Here is a 17,483-nt window from a genome sequence, read left to right as displayed (position 1 = left end):
CAGAGTCGTGCCCTGGAGGCCGGAGCAGGGCCCTCAGCAGCCCCTCGCCCCGGTCATGCGGTCACGGCGTCCCTACGCGGGCCACGCTGAGCCACACGGAGGCTGATACCAAGAAGCCGGGGCCCGCAGCAGCCAGAACCCAAAAATGTGGAGGCGACCCAGGCGCTGGGCAGCAGGTGGAAGCTGGCGGCGTCTTGGGGTGCGGGTCACAGGGGCGCGGACGGCCGGGCGGGCTGCTCCAGGCCGCTCAGGCGCCGGCTCGGAGGGAGAGGCGGGCGGCTTCTGGAGGACCCGTAAATGATGGAGAACGCAGCGTGGTGGCGGGCTGGCTGCGTGGCCACTCGGAGGAGGACAGCGGGCAGCGTGGTGCTTGTGTCCCAGCGGTTCGTGGACAGCGGAACCGCAGCGAAGGACGTCGGACGCTCGGTGGAGAACATCTCGAAGCAGCGTGTCGGAAGAGGGGCTCGGTTCCTTCCTACTGATTCTAGTAAAATGTGAGAAGAAAAAAATGATTTCAGGAAAAGGAATCGTTAGACCAAAGAGACATGGTACTTCAAGATCTGGAGGAGCGTCAGCCTGGCACGTGGCGGGGAGCACCAGGCACGTGGCCGGCGGCCCTTTGACAGCTTCCCCGGGGGAGGCCGCGGACGCAGGCGGCAAGGCTTTGGCACGGAGCCCAGGAGGCCTGGACGGCGGTGGCTGTGCTGGGAGCGTGCATCGTTCGCCAGGACGAGGGACAAACGGCCCCGAGGCCAACCCCGAGCTCCGGGCTCGCGTGGGCTCCAGCGGGCGGGACAGCGGCTCCCCAGCCCCGGGCCCGGTGCCTCCTGGGGACGCACACGGCCACCGTCGGGGTCACAGACCTCTGCTGACAGTGACCCCAAGGTGTGCCGCATCCCTTAGCCGTCAGCTAAGGGGGTCCCTCCTCTTTCTCCCGAAATTTGCGGATAAATGTAGTGAACAATGCACGTATGGAGGAGGGAGACAAGAAGATCGATGAACTTTGTGGAAAATTTCTTTGAGGCATTGTTCTTGCCCGCTGTGCCGCCGGAGTCTCGAGTTCCCCCGTGTGTTCTTACCCAGAGGCTCTTCGGGCATTTCAGAATATTCTTTATAAATATTGAAAAAAAATAAATTCAAAAGACTTTGCGATTAAAATGCATGTGCATGAAGGAGGTGGGCCCAAATGTCTTTACTGACGCTTTGGCACGTTGTTATTCCTTTTAGGACATAAAGTGTGACTGAACCGGACGCCTGCGTGGCTGGTCATCATGAACCGTGCTTTCAGCAGGAAGAAAGGTAAGTGCACCTGCTTAAGGACCCCGAGGGTCAGTCCGCGCCGCTGAAAATCAGGCGGAGCCAGGGAATCAGCCTTTCCTCTTGTGAAACCTTGTGGCTCAGGGATGAAGTCCAGATACAGCGACCCACGCCCGCGCACCTGCTGCTTGACCTTTGGTTGTCACCCTAACGGGACGGCAGCCGTTTGATGCGCGTGTTTCGGGATACGTTGATGATGCTACGTTTCCTGGATCATTTTACTCTGTGGCGTGAAATGCCAAAAAATAAATAAATAAGTAAATAAAGCGATGGGAAAGGCATCCAAGTAGGCCCGCATACGAATAGAAGACACCGCTGGTTAAATGACCTTTTTTATTTTTTTTTAATTTATTTTTTATTTTTATTTATTTATTTATTTATTTATTTATTTATTTATTTTTAAGGAGCAACGAGACGTGGCATTCAGCAGGTATTTCGGGGTACGCTCAGCACAGATGGAGGCCTCTGGTAGATTTACGTGCTTCAGTGCGTGTGTGTTTGGGAGCGGTTGCTTGGTGAGGGAGCCAGGGCTTGTCCTGTGTGATGTGCCGTCAGCGAAGGGGGTGAGCAAAGCTCTTTGGGTTCAGAGCGAGCGGCAGCAGGGACCACGGGGCACAGAAGCCGGGCTGCATCCCACGCTGCGATCACGCCGGAGGCTGACAGGCGTGGGTCTGAGACCTGCACATCCGTTCTCGTTCATACACCCCTGATATTTGGGGGACGCCCCTTCGTGCTGGGCAGGGAGGATGTGGGTCCACGCGTGATGATCAGAGGCCCCCGTTGCCTCCTCGTGTCCGTATAACGGACAGTCCAGGGCCACAAGGTCGTCTGCTGTGTTGGTTCCACGAAGCCCGACGCGCTGTGTGGACCCTGAGGACTCAGCAGACAGGCTGGGGGTGGGGGGCGGCTTCAGGCCTTGGGGCCTTGGGGCCTCCCCACTGTGCACCTGCCGAGCTGCCGTCACGGGGCTGACTTCAGGAAAGGTCCAGTCGGGGTAACTACAGGGGCGTCCACGTAAGCGGGACACGATCCCCACAAAGCCGAGCAGACACGCAGCGGGATTCCCCAAAGCTCAGACGTTCTTGTTACGGAGTGAGACACCCGCGCACGCTCGGCTGTGGGGCCCGACGGGTAGCCCTAATGTGGACTGTCAGGCTCCTGGCAGCTCCTGGAAACTAGCACTGTATTTTTTTTTTTTTTTTTTTTTTTTTTTTTACTAGCACTCTATTATTTTAGGTTTTTTTTTTTTTTTTCTGAATAAGGGGAATGCAAAAATGGCATTTATTGTCATCTATAGCTTGGTTCAGATTTAAAACACCTACTGAACGTGGAGTGGACATAATGTTTCTTTGAAAAATCTCCTTTACTAGTAGGAAAAGAATCCAGAAGTGATTCTCTGATACGTGGAAGTATTTCTTTTTTTTCTTTTTTTTTAACGTGGAAGTATTTTTAACGAAGTGATAAAAGTCTTACATCAACGACTCATCACTTTAATCATATTATTTTTATGTTTTTTAAAGATGTTATTGATTTATTTGAGAGAGGAGCAGAGGGAGAGGGAGAGGGACAGGCCAACCCCGCACTGAGCGCGGAGCCCGACGCAGGGCTCAGTCTGGTGACCCTGAGGTCAGGACCTGGGCCAAAACAAGAGTTGGTCGCTCAGCTGGCTGAGCCACCCAGACACTCCACCGTCTTATTTTTTTTTAAACACTCATTTTAATTTTATTTTATTTATTCATTCATGAGAGACCCACAGAGAGAGGCATTGACACAGGCAGAGGGAGAAGCAGGCTCCTTGCAGGGAGCCCGATGTGGGACTCGATCCCGGGACCCAGGGTCACACCCTGGGCCGAAGGCAGATGCTCAACCCCTGAGCCCCCAGGTGCCCCTAAGAAACACGTCTAGACTCTTTCCATTTGTTTACAATTCCCATGGTTTTAAAGTTAAAACTCCCAATTTCTAATTTCCCTTTAGTTGAAGAGGATGTCGGACTTTTTCACTGAGAAATCCCAAGTAACCAGCAATTAGATGGTTACTTAGATGACGGCGGGAGTGCGGCCACGGGGAAGGTTGGAAACAGGAAGGTTAGAGAATCAGGAAACAGAAGCACTTGTTCTGCTTTGCCTCCTTCTCTTTAAAAAAATTTCTTGTGATTTCTTTTCTTCCCCCCAAATCTAATGATTAAATATCCTCAGGGGGAAATTATTGATCAATATTTTATTCTAATTTCAAGGTAGAACTTGAAACTTATCTTAAACTCAAACATATATATATATTATATATATATATAATATATATATATATTTTTTTTTCCCCTTTCATCAACCCTTCCAATTAGTGTTTTGTCTGATAGTCTTTGAATTGGCTGGTGACCCCACTGATTTTCTTTGCAAGTACTTTAATGCTACAAATTCTAAAAAAATAAGACTGCACGTATTAGAATTGCTTTATTTGGACTATTTTGAAGACATCTGTAAAAATTAGCCTGACCTCATAACCACGGTTACATTTTAATGAATGTATTTGTTCTGTAGCTCCTTTTCTTACGTTAGCTTTATCTTTGAATTTTGAAAATCCTATCTTCTATTCATTACGTCAAAACTGAATAGTTTATTTTTTTATTTTTATTTTTTTATTTCACTTATATGTGGAATTTTTTTTATAAATTTATTTTCTTATTGGTGTTCAATTTGCCAACATATAGAATAACACCCAGTGCTCATCCCGTCAAGTGTCCCCCTCAGCGCCCGTCACCCCGTCACCCCCACCCCCCGCCCTCCTCCCCTTCCACCACCGCTAGCTCGTTTCCCAGAGTTAGGAGTCTCTCATGGTCTGTCTCCCTCTCTGATATTTCCCACTCATTTTTTCTCCTTTCCCCTTTATTCCCTTTCACTATTTTTTATATTCCCCAAATGAATGAGACCATATAATGTTTGTCCTTCTCCGATTGACACTTATTTCACTCAGCATAATCCCCTCCAGTTAGAAACGACAAATACCCACCATTTGCTTCGACGTGGATGGAACTGGAGGATAAAACTGAATAGTTTAGTAGAAAAGCAGAAAATATTGAATGTGAGTAAATGTGATTAAATAATTCAACTTACTACACTTCCTATTTTTTAACCTGTCAGTTGACACGCTGATGAGTAGACATAACCAGAGTGAACAGCACATGCAATTCGGTATTTCAATATTATTTCCCTTTTTTATGACCCATTTATATGCATCTGTTCACCCAACAGTATCTCGTTTTGAACTTGATGTACTCAAAGTAGACGCTTTAAGCTCTGGCGATACAGTAATGACGACGTGACTGCGTCGTTCTTGATGAGCTCTTCATCTAAGTGCATTTTGAACACTTGGATGTGTTGACCCAGCCGTCAGAATGGCTTAACGCTTGCCCAATATTTTGAAATGCTGGCATTCCCCTTCACATGACCGTTTGCTCTTGAGTTAGTGACGACAGTTTAATTTCAAGGAAAAGGACGTGTTCCAGAGTATCCGTGTTCCATTATCTGATTGCATTTGTGGGCACAGGTAGCGACCAGGGACCGTCGTCCATACTCCGTCCTCAAGGTCGGGCACAGCTATAGGACCAAGATAGTTTAATTCTGTCAGTTTTTTCTTCTGCCGAAGTATACATTAGGATGCCAGTAGGGAGGCGTTGTGGAAATCCCTCGGGTCTCGTAAGCGAACTGCCGTCCTCGAGGTGGGTGGTGAAGCCATCCTGGCTCCATGATGTGGATGTAGGTATTTTGTCATTGTAGCAACTGCGGCTTATCCACCGCTCGCTTATGACTGTGATTACCTTAATCTGTCATCGGTGCCCCCTGGATACTCCTGCCATCTTTCTGGGTCACTGCGGTACAAGACTCTAACAGATGTAGTATCATCAGCTTTCAACTCAGAGTATCTTACAGGAGAAAGCAATTGTCCCTCTGCCCCAGGGTTGGGATGGACCGTCATATTCAGAGGTAGATGTTAGAACCTTCCGAGCAGGGTTGTGTATCTTGGAAGAGGAGACATGAGAAGAAATGAGTTATGGGGGTTAAAAAAAATAAATTGGATTTTTTTTTTCTTTTTAGGTTTCTTAGAGGCAGATCTTTGTCTTTATTGTTTTGATATTTTTATTGTTCTGGTGTATAGCATTGCAATTTGTTTCTTTCAATATGGAAGGGCAAGACTATACCCTAAATCTACGTACAAATTGTTCTTGAATTAATCATATCGCTCGTCAGTGGCAGTCATAAGAAGAAAACTGTAATTAAAATAAAAATCCTTACAGGAAATAAAAATTTCGCACATCAACGTCAATAGCAATATGTCAGTATTGCTTTTTGCAGCTTAGAATGTATTGCTTCTCAGAACACTGGCCCCAAGTACAACTAGCACTTATCCACTCGAGTAGCCAGAAATAGCCCTGAAATGCACCATAAGCTTGGGATGTTTATTGATCCCTCATTTTTGTCTTGGAAATTCTTATGAATATTGCATTGTACCCCATAAAGATATTTAATATAAAAATAGTGCATTATTTTCCAAATGGTGTAAAATAATTGACATTCCAGAAATAGAAGCCTTTTTCTCTCTGTCTTACATTCTTCCAGTTTGGGAACATATTAATGATATCAAACCAGTTCCTGTTCACATCATTTTCAAATGTTCTGAATTGAATGTTGAAAATACTTTGTTAGTAATCTGTTTCCTTTCAGTACGTATTTATTTACTACTTTTCATGGTAAAGTTGATTCTATTCTGTTGGTTATATTGATTCTAAACTTTTAAATTGCGTGAGGAATAAAATATTCACAAAACTCTGCTAAAGGAGACAACAGTTTCTGAAGACTGTGAAAGTTTACTACAAACAAATGGAATTTCCAAAAAATGGTCAAGTTTGATTAGTGTAATGTTTTTTGTTTTTTCCCCACTTATACATTCCACAAAATATTTTGGAAGGTCTGTAGAATGTATAAATAAAATTCAAATATGAATGAAAAATATTTTTCTAATGATATGCAATATAAATTACTTTCAGTATCTTCTATTATTTTAGTTACTTTTATTTTTAATATTCTCTTATACTATCTAAGGAATATTTTAAAGATTTAGGATTTATATATTGATCAGGGAATTAAAAAAAACTGTAAATCATGAGAGTATAAAAGGAAAGAAGAAATGTGTCACATAATTACATAATTGATATAATTGTAGTCCACTGAGTTTTTTTTTATACTCTTTAAAACCTTAGTATCATTTTATTATGTGAATACTTTTTAAAGGAAAAGCTAGAGACTTTTATGCCAAGAAAGACTCTTATAAGCACTTTCCAGCTATGCTGTTCTCCTATCTGAATAGTTACTCTTTCTCCATTTAGCAAAAGAATCACGATTTAGAAATGCTCCCACCCATATCAGACTCCTTATGTTAATGAATGAGTATGACACCCCGAGAACGTGTAATTTAATTTAACCTTGTGTATTCTTCATTGCAGACAAAACATGGATGCATACGCCTGAAGCTTTATCAAAACATTACATTCCCTATAATGCAAAGGTAAAATGGTTTATATGATATTTAATTTATTTTGTTATAGTATTATTATTAAATTCGTGGTTGATCTAAGAGATTCCTTATGCAGTCCTATTGATGGCATTTCCTCGTAGATGATCCCTATAAAAACGTTTGCATAAGTAATTTTGTAATCTATAGTGTGGGAAGTGATTTTCCTCTCCAAATAAGTCTTTTCTTCCTCCATCACTTCAAATAAGTAATTATTTTATTTAGTTATAAAGAGTATTCTTTATAATTTCTGTCTGTCGTGCTTGTATTTTCTTCAAATGATTTTGGCTATCTTTGAAATTATTTGCAGTATCATGGCCTGTAGGAAAGAAAACAATCAACAAATTAACTTCCTTTAAAAGCATTTTAATGTTGCATTACATAGACAACTGTTAAAACTAACCTGATCATGAGAGAAATGAGCTGCAATTGTAATTAATGCAATTTTCATTCAAAAAGAGAGACAAAACTTAAACTATTAAGAAAACATAGAAAAACACAGTTTTTGACTCTTTGGTTCAGTTTTATTCATTTTCATAAAGAAATAGAAACAATCTGTGCTCCATATCCTTAAAGATTTGATTCATTGTTGACATTGGAAAAGTGGGTGAATGAACGAATGCACTTCACAAACAAGTCTTTAAAGAAAAGTGTTATTGTATAATGAGGGAGCGCAAAACCTGAAATAGATTTTGAGTCTAAACTTGGAAGACACAGAAGAGAAAGTTGTGTTGGGGAACAAGCGAGTGGGTCAGATTTAACTGGCCTTCGGTTTAACTGAGCTTTGGACAAAGTGTGGGGAAAACAAAACGATAAAATTATTTTTATGAGAGAACTTAATTAGCAAACTCTATACTGGGATATAATGAGATGAGGTGCAAGGAATGATGTCCGGAAAAAGGGAAAAAAAAACAAACAAACCATACTTTGAACAGAAAGTCAGTGCTGTTTAATAAAGAACCTCTTGAGGGCTGGTCTGAGTCTGAATCAGTAGAAAGAAGCATTTAAAAGACCACCTAGTGGTTCATCCAGTGCTGTGGCTCAGCTGTGAACTTTGTAGAGTATCGCAAGTCCCATTTTTCTTGCTGGCTCCGTTAGCAAAGAAATACTCTAAAATATTTCCAGTATAAAGCTCATATGCTCGAAATCACAGCAATGCTTAGGACTGTCCCATAATGTTAACATATGGTTTGATTGCCATGATTTAGCATGAAAAATTTGGTTAGCTGAATGAGAAAAATTGAGCTAATATTATCAATATCTTCCACAGATATTCTTCCTATTAGCTATTGAGAAACTATATGAAAACTATTTAGAAAAAAAATTCATCTTGAAGATGACTGTTATTTTAAAGGGCATGTTCAGTTTTTGATAATATTATTGGTCGTACTAGAATCATATCTTTTAAGGGAAACCACCACGTATTATTTATTTTTACATATGATTGAAGTGTCTCATTTTGAAAAACTCGTTTATAAAGGATTGGGAGATTCTGAGTAGAACCGTCCTTAACTCTGTGGGTTAATGTGAACAATGGGGATCTGCTTGTCTACATAGAAAAGTTGCCTGGAAGAAAAAAAAAGAAAAGAAAAGAAAAGTTGCCTGGGCTAGTCCACAGTGCAGACAACTATAAGACATGCCACGTGAAGTAGAGCGCACAAAACCTCTTCCCAGATGGGGGTCAGTAAATTATGGAAGAGCAGGTTGGTTTTGTCCGTTCTGATATGGCCTCCCGAGTGGTAACACATGTCGTGTATGCTAAGTGGTATTGAAACTATCTGAGGAACATTATTTTTTTTTTTCTGAATTCCTTCTTTTTGTGTGGGACGTTATAAACTCATCATTAGTAGTTATTTTTGAAAATTTTGTAGTTTTTTTGAAAATTTTGTTTGTCACTTTAGAGTACATGACACTTGAAGACCAAATCCATGTCCACAGGATGTGCCTTAGTACAACCACCAAAGATATCGAGTCTTGGGGCGCCTGGCTGGCTCCCCATACAGCATGTGGTTGATCTCAGGGTCATGAGTTCAAGCCCCATGTTAGGTGTAACATTTACTTTAAAAAACACAATAAAAATATTAACAGAACAAAAGGGTAAAAAAAATAAAAAATAAACAAATACGGAAGGTTAATAAATATACAGAAAAGATCCTCCACTTATGATCACATAAGTGCTTAAAAAAATACAGACTCTATATATTTGACGAATTAATGCATAATAACTTTTCCAAAGTAATTACAAAGTACTTACATTTCAGTGGGCCCTCATATGTGCCGGGTACATGGTCTCATTTATTATTTGCCGTGATCCAGTATGGTGATTATTAATCTTTACGTGAGAGAAAACATTATACTTTAAGTGAGAGAAAACTAAGGCTGAAAAGTTAAGTAGTCCGTCTATTGTCACAGAATTTGTGAGACGGAGCCAGAGTAATAAACTGAAGTCTACATGATTTCAAAGATCTGCTGTTTTTTATGTACATAGTAACACTCAGTTATTCCTTCATCTATTGCATTGCTGAGACGTAGAAGGCGCCATTACGGAAATGTCAGAATATTGGGGAAGCCTCAGTGCCCTATGACACGTCTTATATTCTCACGGGCCTTATTGTCTTAAGGAAATACACAAAAATAACCAATGTAGGGGCACCTGGGGGCTCAGCTCGGGTCATGACCCTGGGGGGGCTGGGAAGGAGCCCCATGTCAGGCCCCCTGCCCAGCACGGAGTCTGCTTCTCCCTCTTCCCCTGCCCCTCCCCCTGCTCATTCTCCCCCTCTCTCTCTGTCTCTCTCAAATAAATAAATGAAATATTGAGGAAAAATAACCAACATAAAAGTCAGGTCATGTTCTGTGTCATTCAAATGAAAGTTATGGAGATTCAGAGAATGGAGTGACTCCTGATTTATGGAAAATGGGACCGAGGTCGAATTTCCTAGGGTCAAACAAGGGGCGAGTGACTGTGAGTAGGATCCCTAAGGTCGAGGTGTGGACTGGGTATGACAAGAGGCAGGCTGGGGCATAAAGCACTGTAATGCTACAGTATTTCATGAGCAAAGGGGCCACGTGATAGCAGAGCTGCCAGGGGTGTGAGGCGTCCACACACACGGATCCCCCGTCTTTCGATGAGCGGGTTGCAGCTGTGGCTGACGTGACCAGACCAGAGAGCATGGCATGGGCCATCAGGGAGGGTGGGCGGGGGCCTAGCAGGGACCAGCCACACGTGGCACTTCTTCCTCAGGGCCGCCGCAGTCCTCTTCCCGAGGCCCTTACCCCGATGGCATCAGGCCCACTCATACCATCCCGGGTATCCTCTTACACACACACTCAGCTGGTGATAGACGCCAATCGTACCCATAAGTCGGCTTTATGGCAGCGCCTGGCTTAGTATCTGGTCGAGTTACTGGGTGGCGTAAGCTGCCACGCCGACACGAAGCGCGGGCCGTCGCGGTGCTAGTGATGCACGAGGCTAACAGGACAAATTGGGAAGGCGTTGCCTGGCAGGAGAAGCAGTTTGAGGGGTCAGTTAGTAATCCCAATTAAGTGGGATGATGAAGATAAATCCGACATGTCTGAGAGTTGATCTGGATCAAGAGAGAGAGGATGATATCCAGCTTCTTAGGAAGTTACTTTAATGGGCCAAGAGTGTGGTCCTAAGTTTTTATAGGATAAGAGATAAACCTATCATCATAGGAAAAAAAGATGTGCTAACTCTTGCAGGGACGGAACTGATGCAACAGAGGAATATTTTATATGTGGGGGAAAAAGAAAAGTATCTACGTCCATCCTGGCTAAAAGGAGGACTGAGCATCCCATTAAGACTTCCATCACTTTGTTCACTTTTTGGAACCACTGGTAAGAGATTCATCTGATAAATTTACCAGATCAGTGCAAGAATCATAATTCTCACTAGGGAAATAGGTAATAACATTTACACTTAGGTGTTCTTAGTTTTAGAGTAATAGTTATCCGCTTTCGTGTTAAGATTTCTTTAATTTTTAAAGAACATATGTTAGTTCCACATTCTTTCATTTTATATAAAATCCCATTTAAAAAATTCACATTTGGTACAGTATGCTTATTTCAGAGCGTCTTATGGGAATGTAAAATAAGTTGTTTTCAAGAGTATTATTCTGTGTAGGGTTCATCAGTTTTGGGTTTTTCTAGATGAACAGCGACCGCTTTAGCACAGCTTCACCAGGCATTCTGCATGTTATCCTGTGTGGCCTATACTGAGGTTTCCAAACCGCAAGTTATGCTCCATGAGAAAAACCGGGTCATGAATTAATGCAGCCAGTCACGGGAGGCGAGCATTTGAAAATGAAATAGAACAGAAGAGAAAAAAGGAAAGACATTTCTAGAAGGCATATGGTAAACACCCGTTTGTTCCATAAAATTGTGGTTCCTGGTCATGAGTATGAGAGCCGCTGCCTTTAAACGGCAACCTGCCTTGAAACAGGACCAAAGACTTCGCCCGATTTAACCAGTTTAAATCGTAAAATCATAATGGGGGGGGGGGTGCTTAAAAAAGGCATCAAACCTTTAATAGAAGAGGTGATACGCGTGTAAGTGTAGCCACACGCCGTCACTGAATACGGCATCCTGAAATCCTTTCCGCAGCTTGCACGTGAGCACGATGGGCGCATGAGAGAAGGCTGGGGCGGAGTGTGACCGCAGGTTCACCCGTGCTCTCATTCGTGGTCCCGGGCGCCGGGCCATGTCCGTGGAGGACCCCGACCCAGGAGAATAGGACGCGGTTAGTGAACCCCACAGGTCAAACCCTGCCCTCCTGGCCTTGACCTGTGAGAAGCAAGGTAGCATCACCCTTTCTGAGAAATACCTGAGAAGAACATTGTATTTTGATCTGCTAACACGCATGACAGTCTGGTTTTTATTTGTATGTGGCCGAGGTGCAGCGTCCATCTGGCCTGTGTGTCGTGTGGCTACGTGGGTCTCAAGCCAGGAGCAAGTGTGAGTCCCGAGGAGCTGCCCACACGGAGGCGGGTGCAAGGCTGGGAGGAGCGGGCCTGGGCTCCGATCCCCAGGGGCCCATGCTGGAGGAGTGGGGGGACACCTGTGGCTGCACGACAGGAGGAGGGTCTGGCCACGCGAGCACGAGCACAGAGGGCCGCAGGTGCCTGGGGAGACCGTGGGTGGGGTGCCACGGAAAGTACCCGAATGCAGGGAGGGTCCTGAGCACAGAGCAGAGCAAGCGGGACTGCGGGGAGCGGGGGGGGGGGGGGGGGGGGGGGGGGGGGCTTGCGGTCCTTACGGGCTCCGGCTCCATGATGCGGAAACCCCGCCAGGCCAGGAGGGGGTGCAGCCTGAGTCTGCAAGGCTGGGCCTGGGGCAGGGGTGGGCCTGGGGCCCGGAGGGAGCTGGTGTGGACGGGCCTGTGGACGGGCCTGTGGACAGGCCTGGAGGGGGGCCGGGCGGTAGGCAGCTTCCTGTCTCTGCTGTATCTAGGACATTAAGCAGAAACGAAAACAAAAATTGATCACCCTCAAGGAAGGACATAGAATTTTCCGTTCGTTCCAACTGTTGAAGAGCCTGCTGAGCCAGCTTTTCTATAAACGTGAGACATTGGAAAACCTCTAGCAAACTCACCATTCCGTCGGTGTGAAGTGGTCATTTTCACAATGAAGAATCATGATGTTTCATGAAAAAAAAAAAAAAAAAGCCACTTACTTGGAAATGTCCTGCTGTCAAGCGCTCCATCATCCCGGCGTGCTTCCCGCCCGAAATGCGCGGCTTGCGGCAGCATCGGGGACACGGTCCTGAGGAGGCGTCACACGCTCAGGCCGCCTGTGCAGTGAGGGACCCGCGGGCCGCGCCTGGGGGGCGAGTGGCTCAAGAGCAGATGGGACCGCGGCCCCGCTTGGCCTGAGGCCTCCGGACTCCCCTTGGGGATGGAGAACCAGGAGCAAAGGGTTCCGGAAGGACGGGAAGCGGGTCATGAGCAATGAGATAAAGTAAGTGTGTCGAGGAGAGGTCGAGACAGACGCTGTCCCATTGCGGTGACGTCTCGAGGCGCCGAGCCTCGCAGGTGACCGAGCGGGTGGCCGGCAGGTGCCAGGCCTCCCCAACCCCCGCACTCCCCGCCTCCATGTCCATAGCCCGGAGGCTCGGACTTGGCTTCTAGGAACCACAGAAAGCAGCCGAGAGCCACGACAAGGCCCCTGCGTGACATGGGACAGCGCCCCGGCCCCAGTGCCACCCGTGGTCACCGGGGCCGCCCTCGGGGCCAGGCTCCCCCCCCCCCCCCCCCGCACCGGGAGACTTCCACCCCGGGCTTGGCATCCGGGCAGCGGGGCTAGTGGTCGGAGCCCAGGGAGCCGCTGTCCTGGCCTCGCAGGCCGCGCCTCGAGCTCCCCCGGTGACCCCGGGCTGGCCCCCGCGACCTGGAGAGCACCGGCCTTCGCCCCGGGTCCGGCCCACGGACAACGCTCCTAGAACACCTGTCGGGCCCGTCTGGTCCCGTCGCCGCACAAGCAGCCCCCGGACGCGAGCCGGTGTCCCCGCCGCCGGGTGTGCACCCGGGAGGCGGATCCGTCGTCAGGGGAAGGTGCTCCCGTTGCCCTACTTTCCTTTTACCTCGAGGTTTCAGCGGCTGCGTCCTGGAGCCGGATGTTAACCCAAAGGTCACCTTGGCCTTAAAGTTGAATAGAGCCGAGAAGGAAGCCCGTCCCAACCCCACGAAACCGCGATGGCGTCTTCCAAGCAAAACGTTCGCGAAGAGAGAAAATTGCGACATTATGAGGCCTAATGAGTCGTGGTGAGGGAAGGGTTTAATGCGACTAAACCATTTTGCTAACGACTTCTCAAATGGTTCTGGTGCCTGCGTGATGCGTGGCCCCTCTGGACCGTCCCCGTCGGCTTAGGACTCAACAGAAGCACAAGCACCTGCCACGGGGCCCAAACTAAAGGAAATTAGCCAAGAAGGCCTTCGCCTCGAACCCGGTGGGAATCGTCGAAACTTGGGCAAAAAGATCCACCCCTGTAAGTAGTTTCGAGACGTCTTTCCAATTAAAAAAGTGGTATATGCTACATCAGATAGACGGGTAATAACTCTGCATCTGTACTGTCCGGGAATGGCCCTTTGTGTATCACAGCAACACCGACCGGCGCGTGGTTTAAAAAGGAAATTAGGACGCTGGAGTATGTTATTTTTCCATTGTTTTCTTTAGGGTTGGGAAGCTACAGATTTTTCACGCTAAACAATGTGAAAACAAAGAAGATAGTAACTGGGAAATTTGTTGGATGATGATTTTATAGTTGGGTATGTGCTTATGAAATACAAGAATAAATGGAAAACCAGAAAGGACAGTACGCACCTACCATCACCTCGCTTCTCAGTTCCGGAGATGAACTTATAAAACTAATTTCTGAAAAGTGTATGGTTGTTGGAAAAGATGCTTAGCTGTGTTTTTTTTTCCCCCTAGGTTTTCCCGGGTAACTGAAATAGTAATTAATATTTTTATTTATTCGTTACTACTTTTTTATTGAGGTATGAGGACATATACAACATTATATTAGTTTCAGGTACACAACAAAACGATCAGACATTTGTGTTTATTGTAACATGGTCACCACAATAAGTCTAAGTTATTAACATAATTAACATAGTTAATTATGTTAATATAATTAACTTAATTTTGAAAGCGATCATCATTGTAAACTTACTTTACATATGAGAATTCATTTGAAAAGTGTCATGTAGCTGTCAGAAACTACTGAATAGAAACTAAAAACTCCATATTAATCATTCCTTGCAACATTTCAGTATGGACTACAGTGTTTTTTTTCTTAAAAAAAAAAGACATTCTATCTGTTATGGATTCATAGACTTTTAGTGTTAAAAAGGGCCTCGAATCTTCCAATTCCATCATTTTCTTGATAAAATAAATTGAGGATCACACTTACACAAGACAGTAGCAAAATTCAGTCTAGAAATCAAGTCTTTTATTCTATGGCCAATTTTCTTTCCATTTTTTAGAGGAATTTTTTTTTTATTCTACAGCCAATTCTCTTTCCATTTTTTAGAGAAATTTTTTTTAATTTTTTTTTTTTTTAGAGAAATTTTAAAGAGAAAACCTACTTAGCAAGCAGATGAATGAATCCAAAGACAAAATAGAATATGTATGCATGTCCTCCCTTTATATATGTTAATTGTGAAACCGGTTTGTCCCCATAGCCCTGTCTGTTGGTTGATCTCTTGGATGTCCTCATTGACAACCGGCCAGGAGCTTGGCAGAGACGGGAGGTAAAGGAGACTGTGTATTTACCTCCCCAACAGAGAGGCCAAAAAAAAAAAAAAAAAAAAACTCTTTTCTTATTCTGCTTTGCTTAATAATATTAGTATTAATATAATCCCAGGATGAAAAATGCCTATGATGTTGCTTATCCTCATAGGCTTCTTCAACGGGAGAGCACCGAGCTGGAAACGGGGAATTCTCTGCAAGTTAGATACATTTGTCATTTCACATTCCTACATGGAGATGTTCGGCCCGATGTCCATCAACAAGAGAGTTTATTCATGGCTGAAGAATGTTTGTGAAAAAGGAAAAGTCTGATCTGGTCTCAGAGGGGTCAAGTAGTAGCATTCCGAAGCCTGGAATATGAAAATTAGGGATGTGGGCCAACAGCACAGCTAGGGAGTATTGTAGTTTTGGGGGAAAAGAAAATGTTTGAAAATGTAAAAAAAAAAAAAAAAAGAAAGAAAAAGAAAAAAAAAGAAAATTAGTGTTTTTATCAAGTTGATTTCAACAGCAGTTTTGGTTTTTGGTAACTCAACTAAACATAAGCTAAATATAAGTAAATTAGGAAAGAGGTGGACATTTTTGGACAAAGGACCTATGAGAAATGCAAAATGGGAACAAAGGAGGGATTGTTATGGGAGATGAAATACAGCAGGAAATACCAGGGTTTTCAAATTATTCAGATTTAAACACCGAGTCAGCCCTATTAGTGGGTATATGGTTACATTTCAAATATTGACTGGAAAGATGTTAGGTAGAAGGAAGTTGCCTCCAGAATTCTTTGTCCTTTGATCCGGGGGCTGCGAGATGGAGAAGCAGGTGGTTCGCTTCAGAGAGGAGCCTCTGCTAACAAAACCAGGGCTGCAGCCGACGGCGTGCTTACATTTTAGGAGAGGTTTGGAAGAAGGAATCTTTCATCTCTTAAGAAATATGTACATACATATATTTAAATCAACTGCAGTCATTTTTGTCTTTTTTCTGATCTTACGGACTATGGGAAGCTTCATCTCCATAGCAATTATGCATATTTTTACACTTAAGAATGGTCTCCTGTTGTGTGCCTGTTTCTTCAGTTTCCAAGAACGTGTTTATTATCTTCTCTTTTTCCTTCCTGCTGGAATGAGCGGTTCCTTTTTCTTTGAAGATCATGTTCAAAAAAAGTACGAGTCCGGTCTCAGTCTCAGTCGCAGCCAGGATCGGAGCGCTCCTTCTCTGCAACCTGCCCGGTTGTGATGGCAAAGCGGTAAAGAGAAAGGGCACGGGGAGCCAACGATCTGACCCATGACCCAGTTTATGGGACCATGGCCCGAGAGAAGGTGCATCTCAAAGTACAGGGAACACGGATAAAATATGGAAGAAGCGCTTCTTCACATTTTAGGCCTGTGCTCTATTATTAGCTAAGCTATTATATATAATGTATATTATATATATTATAATGATATATATAATTATATATGATTATTATATATAATATATAATAGTTTAGCTAATATATATTATATATAATAGCTATTATTAGCTAATAATAGCTAATATATATTAATGTTTATATTAATGTAATAATATATTACATAATATATATTAATTATGTGTATTACATAATATATTACATATATAAATAATATATTATAATATAATATTAATATATAATACATAATTATAATATATAATATAATTAAATATAATTAACATATAATATAATTATACATATGTTGATAATAGCTAATATTAATATATAATATACAATAGCTATTATATATTATATTAATGTTTATATTAATTAATATATTAAATCATATCTAATTAAATTAAATATACTAATAATAGCTAATATTAATATATAATAGCTATTATTAATATATTAATGTAATACATTACACAATAATATATATTAATTATGTCTATTACATAATATATTACATATATAATTAATATATTATGACATACATAATATGTCAATATAATATATTATAATATATAATAGCTATAATATATAATATATATTATTAGCTAAGCTATTATATATTATTAGCTATTACTCTATTATTTGCTAAGAAATAACTTTATTATTTTGTAAACATGATACGTGCTAATCATTAAAAGGTAAGCAGTATAGAAAACCACTAACGTGTAGAAATCAACAGAACGCTCCGATCATCTCGGGCAGAAATAATCCGGGGGTAACTTGTGGCTACCAGAAGTCCAGGGACCCCGGATTCTCTCTGAATAAACACAAGAATAGACACATAGATTCTGAAAAATGACTGCCACAGGATGTAACCGCCCCGTGCCAATAACTTCCCGTGCGTTTCCCGTCTGTCGTCTCGTTTAATCTTCACAAACGCC

General features: G+C 43.3%; 1 protein-coding gene across 12 annotated transcripts in view; it reads left to right on the top strand.

Annotated features, from left to right (window-relative positions):
* GULP1 (GULP PTB domain containing engulfment adaptor 1) overlaps positions 1-17,483 on the top strand; it is a 215,751-nt gene that overhangs the window by 125,604 nt on the left and 72,664 nt on the right. For all 12 annotated transcript variants that reach the window (XM_072811500.1, XM_072811496.1, XM_072811497.1 and 9 more), the window contains exons 3-4: positions 1,228-1,299; positions 6,812-6,873. In XM_072811500.1, the coding sequence (XP_072667601.1) occupies positions 1,272-1,299; positions 6,812-6,873 (90 nt within the window). In that variant the 5' untranslated portion in view covers positions 1,228-1,271. The remainder of the gene's footprint in view (positions 1-1,227; positions 1,300-6,811; positions 6,874-17,483) is intronic.

This window comes from Canis lupus, chromosome 34 (assembly GCF_048164855.1).
Source record: "Canis lupus baileyi chromosome 34, mCanLup2.hap1, whole genome shotgun sequence".
Classification (NCBI taxonomy): Eukaryota; Metazoa; Chordata; class Mammalia; order Carnivora; family Canidae; genus Canis; species Canis lupus.
This window is presented reverse-complemented; position numbering and strand designations above follow the sequence as displayed.